Source organism: Sminthopsis crassicaudata, chromosome 1, assembly GCF_048593235.1.
Source record: "Sminthopsis crassicaudata isolate SCR6 chromosome 1, ASM4859323v1, whole genome shotgun sequence".
In the NCBI taxonomy this organism is placed as follows: domain Eukaryota; kingdom Metazoa; phylum Chordata; class Mammalia; order Dasyuromorphia; family Dasyuridae; genus Sminthopsis; species Sminthopsis crassicaudata.
In genome coordinates this window covers 79,390,466-79,399,168 of record NC_133617.1, presented here as the reverse complement: position 1 = coordinate 79,399,168, position 8,703 = coordinate 79,390,466, and the positions used below count along the sequence as shown (strand labels likewise).

General features: G+C 41.4%; 1 protein-coding gene across 1 annotated transcript; it reads left to right on the top strand.

Moving 5' to 3' along the window:
- The first annotated feature begins 1,203 nt into the window (after nucleotides 1-1,203).
- On the top strand, nucleotides 1,204-3,451 carry LOC141540320 (mitochondrial inner membrane protease subunit 2). Its single transcript, XM_074264223.1, has 2 exons — nucleotides 1,204-1,469; nucleotides 2,298-3,451. The coding sequence occupies exon 2, from the start codon at nucleotides 2,316-2,318 to the stop codon at nucleotides 2,841-2,843; it is 528 nt and encodes a 175-aa protein (XP_074120324.1). The 5' UTR covers nucleotides 1,204-1,469; nucleotides 2,298-2,315; the 3' UTR covers nucleotides 2,844-3,451.
- Nucleotides 3,452-8,703: the final 5,252 nt, after the last annotated feature.

Below are 8,703 nucleotides of genomic sequence, written 5' to 3'. Positions count from 1 at the left end.
TAAGTGTGATTATAGGTGATCTGAAAGGAAGGAAGGGGGGCAAGAAAAGAGGAAAGGAGGGAGGAAAAGAGGAAGTGAGGGAGGGACGGAAGGGAGGGAAGAGGGAAGGAAGGGAGGGGAAGGAAGGGAGGGAAGGAAGGGAGGGAAAGAAGGGAGGGAAGGAAGGGAGGAAAGGAGGAAGGGAAGGAAGGGAGGGGGAGGGAAGGAAGGGAGGGAAGGAAGGAAGGAAGGGAAGGAAAGGAGGGGGGAGGGAAGGAAGGGAGGGGAGGAGGAGAGGGAGGGGAGGAGGAAAGAAAGGGAGGGGAAGAAGGGAGGGGAAGAGGGAAGGAAGGAAGGGAAGAAGGGAGGGAAGGAAGGGAGGAAAGGAGGAAGGGAAGGAAGGAAGGGAGGGGAGGAGGGAAGGAAGGAAGGGAGGAGAGGAGGGAAGGAAGGGAGGAGAGGAGGAAAGGAAGGGAGGAGAGGAGGAAAGGAAGGGAGGGGGAGGAGGAAAGGAAGGGAGGAGAGGAGGAAAGGAAGGGAGGGGGAGGAGGAAAGGAAGGAAGGGGAAGAAGGGAGGGGAAGAGGGAAGGAAGGAAGGGAAGAAGGGAGGGGAGGAGGGAAGGAAGGAAGGGAGGGAAGGAAGGGAGGGGAGGAGGAAAGGAAGGGAGGAGAGGAGGAAAGGAAGGGAGGAGAGGAGGAAAGGAAGGGAGGGAGGAGAGAGAGGGAGGGGAGGAGGAAAGGAAGGCAGGAGGGAGGGAATGAAGAAGCTCCCAACTACAAGCTTCATTCGTTGGATGTCTAGCTCTGCCAATGGGACTTTGTTTTCTCCGTTCCGCTTCCCACTCCCCATCACTTTGCAGCCGAGCTCAGACGAGACTCCTCCCCGTCACCTTCCCTCCCCCAGCTTGGATCTGCACCTTCCAGAAGCACTTTCACGAAGGGAACTGAATGAAGCCCGGCGGGTTCTTAAGCTTCTGAAGATGACCTTGACCAAGAGTCTGACACTGACAGTTCCGGTGGCCTCCGGTCCCCGGGAGCCCGTCCTTCCGCTGGGAGCCCTCCCCAGGATTCCTCTAAAAGCCTGGGCGAAAGCGGAAGAGGCTGAGAACCCCGGAACTAGAGGCGAGGCCCGGAGGGGGGGGGGTCAGGGGGGCTGAGAGCGCCGGATCGCCTCCCCAGAGGCCACGCCCCCACCGGAAGTCGCGTCCCGGGAGCCCCGAGAGTTGAGTGGGGGGGAAAGGACTACTATTCTCTGTCTGCTCGGAGAAAGGTCTCGCACGCGGAACCTAGATTATTTAGGAACCAGAGACCCCGTCAGCCTTACGCAATGACGCGGTTCCTGAGATCCGACCTCAATCAGGAAGTGTTCTCCCTCTTCCGCCCTGCTCCCGTAGCACTTCCGGCGACGCTCTGGGAAGCAAGGAGGATTCGGCGCCTCTGTAACCCGTTCCGTGGTCTGAAGGGCACTGGGAGCGAACGGACCCTAAAAAGTAGGAAAATTAAATGGAATTGGGGGGAACAGGGCATCTGAAGGGACTGGAGAAGAGTAAGGGGAGGGAAGAGGAGGGAAAAGAGAAATGGGGCAGAACCACGAGCCGAAAAGGGAGGAGAGGAAAGAGAATAAGGGAGAAAGAAGAGAGAAAAGGGACGAGAGGACAGGAGACAGAAAGGGAGGAGAGCTGAGGGAAAAGGACTGAAAAAAAGGAAATAGGAAAGAAAAGGGGGAAAGAAGAGGGGAGAGAAGAGAAGGAATGAAACTGACATTGGGGGAGGGGAAGTAGAGGGGGAAAGAGGGAGAAAGGAGGAGGAATGGAGGAAAAACAGGAAAAAGGGAGGGAAAATAGGGAGAGAAGGGAGCAAAGGGGGAAAAGCCTGCTTCTGTTGTCTTTCTGCCCACATTTCCCGGCTTGCCTTAATGATCACGGCACCATTTAAAACTTGGAGGACCCAGCAATGAAAACTGGACCTTGTTCTAACCAAGAAAGGAAATAGCTCGCTGGGGTGGCCATGTGGGGAGCTTCAGGGAGGCAGTGACAATCCCATTTTAGACTCGATGAGAGAAGACAAAACTGAACATAATCTGACGGATGCTCTAGATTAGAGAAAGCGGATTTCAAAGGTCAGGCAGGATTCCATGAATTAAAATCCTACAGAGTCAGCCAGGAGCAATGAAAAGCTCTCAGGAATGAAACTCTGAAGACCCAAAGGAAAACAATTCTGATATACAGGAAGAGGGTTGTGAGACGTTCCCCTCCCCCAAGACAAAGCTAAATTCTTGGAAAGGGACACAAAAATAACTACTTCTCCTTCTTTCCAAGGAAGAGCAGGAGGAAGTCATGATGCTGACGCAAGGCTTTGGGCGAAGATATATGAAGGCCTTTTTGAAAGGTTTCTTTGTGGCTGTGCCTGTAACAGTAACTTTCTTAGATCAAGTGGCCTGTGTAGCAAGAGTGGAAGGAGCTTCGATGCAGCCATCTTTGAATCCTGGGGGGAGCCACTCATCTGATGTAGTGCTTTTGAATCACTGGAAAGTTAGGAATTACGAAATACAGCGTGGCGATATCGTGTCACTGGTATCGCCCAAAAACCCAGAGCAGAAGATCATTAAAAGAGTGATTGCTCTTGAAGGAGACATTATTAAAACAATAGGGCATAAGAATAGGTATGTGAAAGTCCCACGAGGCCACATGTGGGTGGAAGGTGATCACCACGGACACAGTTTTGACAGTAATGCTTTTGGGCCAGTTTCCCTTGGACTGCTGCATGCCCATGCCACCCATATTCTGTGGCCTCCAGAGCGCTGGCAGCGTTTGGAATCGGCTCTCCCTCCAGAGCGTGCACCAGTTCAGACTGCAGAGAAGTGACCTCCTTGCATCTGCATGGCTTCTTTGGCTAGGAAGACAATATTAAATTAAATGGAAGGCAGAGAAAAAGAATTGTAGAAGGCAGGCAATGTGCTGGTTGAGGCTACAAATGGAGTATTCATGTATCCTATGCTTTTACATGGAAGCAAAAGATTTTTTTTTTTTTTCCAGATGAAACTATTGTATGTTACATAGTATTTTGTCTGGAGTTCTTGTACTACAGCATAAAATGTCCTGATAGCATAGTACCAAAAAAAAAGTGATTGTTTCAAGGCTTTTCCATATATTATGTAGGATTGAATTGTTGGGTATACTTTTTTCTTAATTTGTTGATTGTTGATTTCTTAAAATTAGGGTTTAGCTGATAAAAGTTCCTGAACTGTTAAGCTTGATGAAAACATGTTCATCAAGTAAATAATTCATGCACAATTCAGCAATATGAAGAAATAGTGACACAGATGAAGCGTGATTTTAATTGCCAGCATTCACTGGTTAGAAAACAAATAATGAACTTTGGCATATGATTCCTTTTTTTAAATGAAAAAGGGAGATGTCAGTCCTAAAAAGACATGTTGATGTACAGCAAACTCTCCAAAAAAAATTTTTTTTTTAAATCTAAAGTGCTATGTTGGAAGTGGAGGGAAATTTTATTTTGAAATAAAGGTGATGTTTTAAAAAAGATTTAAGTGAGATTTTAAAAAAAAATATACACACAAGAAAAAAATAGTGGGTAATGAAGCATGAATACAAAAGTTTAATTCAGTTGTGTAAGTAGAGTCAGTAGTAGTAAAATTTAGAATGACCTGAAGGTCAAGTCAGAATCATTGGCTTTATCTCTCCCTGCACCTTCTGTGGTGACAGGGTCAAGGCAAAGCTATGCAGCAGCAGGGACATAGGGCCTGAGGATAACTTAGGTAGACATGATTATTATTTGCATTCCAGAATCAAAAGATTAAATAAACTAAGAGGACTCTTGCTCATGTCCTTGGTGGGAGGAGGCTCAGGAGACATGTGGAGTGTTTTATCTCTGACAGATAAGGAAAGCCTTTTTCTTCACATTTCTTTATATGACTTGGGTGTCAGTGCTTTGGGACCAAAGACCCAAGTGGGAGATGGATCCATCCAAAAGGAAGAGATAGCAAGGACTATCAGAGGATAGTCCTTTATCAGAGGAAACTAAGTACATTTTACTTTTTACTCTAGGAGCATTATGAAGTTGAAATAAGCTACTAAGATGTATCTAAAACTGTGGGTGCCAGAAGAAGATAACTGACAAGTCACTTAAAAGATTGGGATGCTAGTACCAAAAGACAATAATTTCCATATTTTGATATTAGGATTTTATTTTCTAGCCTGAGAACAAGGAAAAAATTTTTCATAACTACAAGTACTTCTACTGGTGATTGGAGAAGTGGTTCAGACTTTTAGGTTTGCTGAGTTTTTTAGTATTCTCTAGTAGCCAGAAGGAAAATTGCAATCTGTTAAAAGGTAGCTGTCCCAAAGCAAGATAGATCAGTTTCTCCTTAGGACAGATAACACCCTCTAAGGTTGAAAGGATCATTAAAACATACTTAATATTTGCCTTATAGCCATTTTTGGATAAGTCTCTAAAGAATTTTCTCTGTCCACATAATTATTCAAGGGTCCTCAGGCTGTTGTGGCATCCAGCATTTGAAGGGTCAACTAGTCCTTGAGTCAGTTGTTCTTCTGACCAACTCATACACCTACTGATGAATTAGGATGCATACATCTTTTCCTTATAATTCCAGGGACATCCCTGAAGAATCAGAGTGATTTTTCTCTAATGTAATTAGATCAAGCCTTCAGTCTATTATACTCTCTCCACTGTTAACCATCAGTAATTAAAATCCTAGTTTTATTTAAGCAAATGATATATGTTGAAATACTGTTTTACAAACAGTATTTATATAGGAGGAATAGAACTACAAAAATTTCCCCAGCCTACCTCAGATCCTGGGGAGAGTAGATTCAAAATAGTTTCTACAAAGCATTTGCTCCCCTAAGTTCACTTCCAAATGCTGTTTAGCTGCTGGATGAGTAACTGTTTTAGGCTGGGATAAGCAGGGCTTTTACTTGCCTCATCCTTTCACAGTTTCTGGTTGGCTCTAATATAGATTCCAGCTCCTTCAAAATGGAACTTGCTATTTTGTCCTTTCAAAATTCACCAAATGACAGCCTCGTTCAGTATTTCAATTGAAAGTAGGAGAGAACAAATAGAAGCCATCTGTGGGGAAGATTAAGGCTCAAAGCCTCTTTCCCCACCTAAAAGCTGGTAGCACAAGTATTACTCTAGAAAGAGGGAGTACCTTGGCCAGTTAGTGTCTTGTGAATGTGTATGTGGCACTAGCAGTCAATTGATTTCAGTTCAGTGGCCAATTCAAAGGCTCTTCATAGGCCAGGAAATAATATGTGTGTATGACCGAGTCTATATTGCATCGGATTGCGTGCTTCACTGCTCAGAAACACTAGGCAGCAATGAACTATCTCAGTCACCTGTTATATCAGTAATAGGGTGGCGCCAACAGAGACATGAAGAAGAGAGAAGCTAGGGTGAACTCTTCCACTTGACCTAAACCCAGCCAGCCACTCTGAGCAAGGTATTGCAAACCAATGCTTTTCAGAACTATAGTCACACATTACCAAATTACTGATAAGACATTAACTTTTGGATATACCATAAGCAACTAGAATTCTACATAAAATAGAACTGATTATCTTGCACCCCCAAATCTATTCCACTTCTAAACTCCACTATTTCTTTCATGTATACCAATATTCTACCAGTCATCCAAGTTTACAACTTCAATCATTCTTCACCATCCATTCATGAAGAACAGATAATTAAAACTATCCAGAAAATGTAAGTTTCTCTTCACTGGAGGTCTCCAAATGGAAGGTGACTTAAATCAGGATAGAGGGGCTTCTGTAGAGAGCCAAAAGAGGAAAACCAAGAGAGCAAAGGGACTAGAAATCATTCTGAGAATTTATTAAGAATGTTTAACCTACAGAAGATAAAGCGGTATTATTTACTGCATGGTCTATGGTCCTCTAGGAGTTCACAATCTAATAGAGACAAAAAGCAAGCAAATATCTATAAACAAGCTAGATACAGAATAAATAAATAGTTTAAATGTGGACATAAGAATTAAGAGGGATTGAGAAAGGTTTCTTGTAGAAGATGAAGTTTTAGTTGGGTCTTAAAGCTAAGGAAAGCAAAAAGTAAAGAGAAGGTCCAAGCATGGGAGACAAGCAGAGAAAATGCCCAGAGCTGAGAAATGGAGTTTGGTGATTGTGAAATAGCAAGGACATCAACATCACTTTGTGGTGTAAGTAAGGCATAAAAGACTAGAAAGGTAGGAGGGGGATAGGTTATAAAAGGGCAGCTACGTGGTATAGTGAATAGAGCCAGACCTACAGTCTGAGCAGAGCTGAGTTCAAATCTGGTCTCATACACTTACTTGCTATGTGATCCTGAGCATATCATTTAACCCAATATGCCTCAATTTCCTCATCTGTAAAATGACCTGGAGAAGGATATGACAAACTACTTGAGTATCTTTAGCAAGAAAACCCCATATAGGGTTACAAAGAATTAGACATGACTGAAACAACCAAACAACAAAGGTTATAAAGTTTTAAATATCAGAGGATTTTGTATTTTATATTGCAGGGGATAGGGAGCCATTTGAGCTTATTGATTAGGGGACGGTTGAAATTGAGCTTTAGTAAAATCACTCTGACATCTGCATGAAGGATAGATGGGAGCAGGGAGAGAGAGGTGAGGCAGCAAGCTATTGCAGTAATCCAAGAATGAAGTGATGAAAGCCTTCACTAAACTAGTAGCAGTATTAGAGGAGAGAAAGGTAAATTTGAGAACTTTGGCAATAAATTGGATAGGGAGAATGAAAGAAAATGAGAAGTCAAGGCCTATTTCTAAGTTATGGGCCTGAGGGACTAGAAAGATGGATTTTTCCCTTAATGAAAAATGAAAAGCAAGAGGTTGTGTAGAAAAGATAGCAAGAATGGTTTTGGAAATGTTGAATTTATGATGTTTTTCTGGATATTCAGATACCTGAAAAGCATTTGGAGGGAAAATGGAACATAGAAATACTAATCTCCTTCTCTTCCCACACCAACACATGAAATTTAAGATGATCCTAATACTTTTATATAGTCTAGATAACTACATATCACCAAAGATGACATTACCTTTCAATTCATGAAGCATAAAAGGATCCTTTTGTTAAGTTCTGTAGTTAAGAAGGTGAGATTTTTCTTTCCAAATCATATTTTCAATTAGACATAAAGGTTGAGTTGGATATCCCTCTAGTAAATAAGCATAGATAAATGATACCCATGAGTGTAAATTTGTCAATTTAATATGATTACTGGTTATCATGCTAAGAGATTTCTGAGATTCTCAGGTGTTTTAATTAAGATAAGACCTATAATTCACACCACCAGTTTTTAATTACTTAATAAGCATTAATTATCTTTTTTTGCTATAATACAGATGGTATAGAATTGAATAGAATAAAATACTGAATTAGAAAAATCATTTCAGTTAAAGAACTTCTAACCAATTTTGGGATTTGGATTTTAGTATTCAAAAATTCTCTTGTCCCATTAAGCACTGCATATACAAATTGAGTTAGGTTATTTACTTCTCCAATGTTAAATGAAAAATGATGGGCAAATAAAGAATTTACAAGGCTTTTACTCAATATGAATTTTCTTATTCTGAATAAGGCTACAACTCTGAGTGAAGATTTTTACACACTCAAATTCGACTCAACAAATATTAAGGCCATACCAGGTACAGGTATGAGGTACCAGGGAGAAACAGTTAAGATAAGACAGGTTTCCTTTGATTTCAAATAGGCCTGGAGACTTCAATGACTTAATGCTAAGTGAAGTGAATAGAACTAGGAGATCATTATACATGGCAACAGCAAGATTATACAGTGATCAATTCTGATGGACATGGCTCTTTTCAACAATGAGATGATACAGGCCAGTTTTAATGGTTTTGTGATAGAGCCATTGACACCCAGAGAGAGGACTGTGGGGATTGAGTGTGGATCACAACATAGTATTTTCACTTTTTGTTGTTTGCTTGCATTTTCTTTTCTTTCTCACTTATTGATCTAATTTTTTTGTGCAGCATTTGTGGAAATATGGATAGAAGAATTGCATATCTTTAACATATTGGATTACTTGCCATCTTGGTGGGAGGGTGAGGGGAAGGGAGGGGAAATTTTGGAACACAAGGCTTTGCAAGAGTTGAAAATTATGCATATATTTTGAAAATAAAAAGCCTTATTTAAAAAAAGAAAGACAGATTTCCTTAGAATCTAGGTAGACTTTATTCCCAATATGAATTCCCTAATGTTGACCAAGCCAAATGAAAAGTTTTCCCAATGTTGTTGCATTCAAATGGTTTCTCCCCTCTGTGAATTCTCTGTTGTCGATTAAGCCAGGAACTTGTACTGAAAGATTTCTCACACTAATTACATTCATATGATTTCTCTCTAATATGAATTTTATGATTATTGCATGATATGATTTGGATCTGAAAACTTCCTCCTATTTGTTACCTTAGAAAGATTTTTCTCCAGTATAAATTCTCTGATGTTGAATAAGGAACAAATTCTGACTGGAAACTTTCCCACACTCATTACACTCAAATGGTCTTTCAACACTAATGAACCTCTAATGATCACCAAGGTCTGATCTGCTTCTAAAAAGCATTATCACAATTATAACATTTAAAAGGCTTGCCTCAGGTGTGAGCTTTTCAGTTCTGAATAAATACCAAATAGCCCTTTAAATATCATAA

What these genes read in the sequence shown, in the direction of transcription:
- LOC141540320 (XM_074264223.1), top strand. Translation starts at nt 2,316, where the DNA reads ATGATGCTGACGCAAGGCTTTGGGCGAAGATATATGAAGGCCTTTTTG.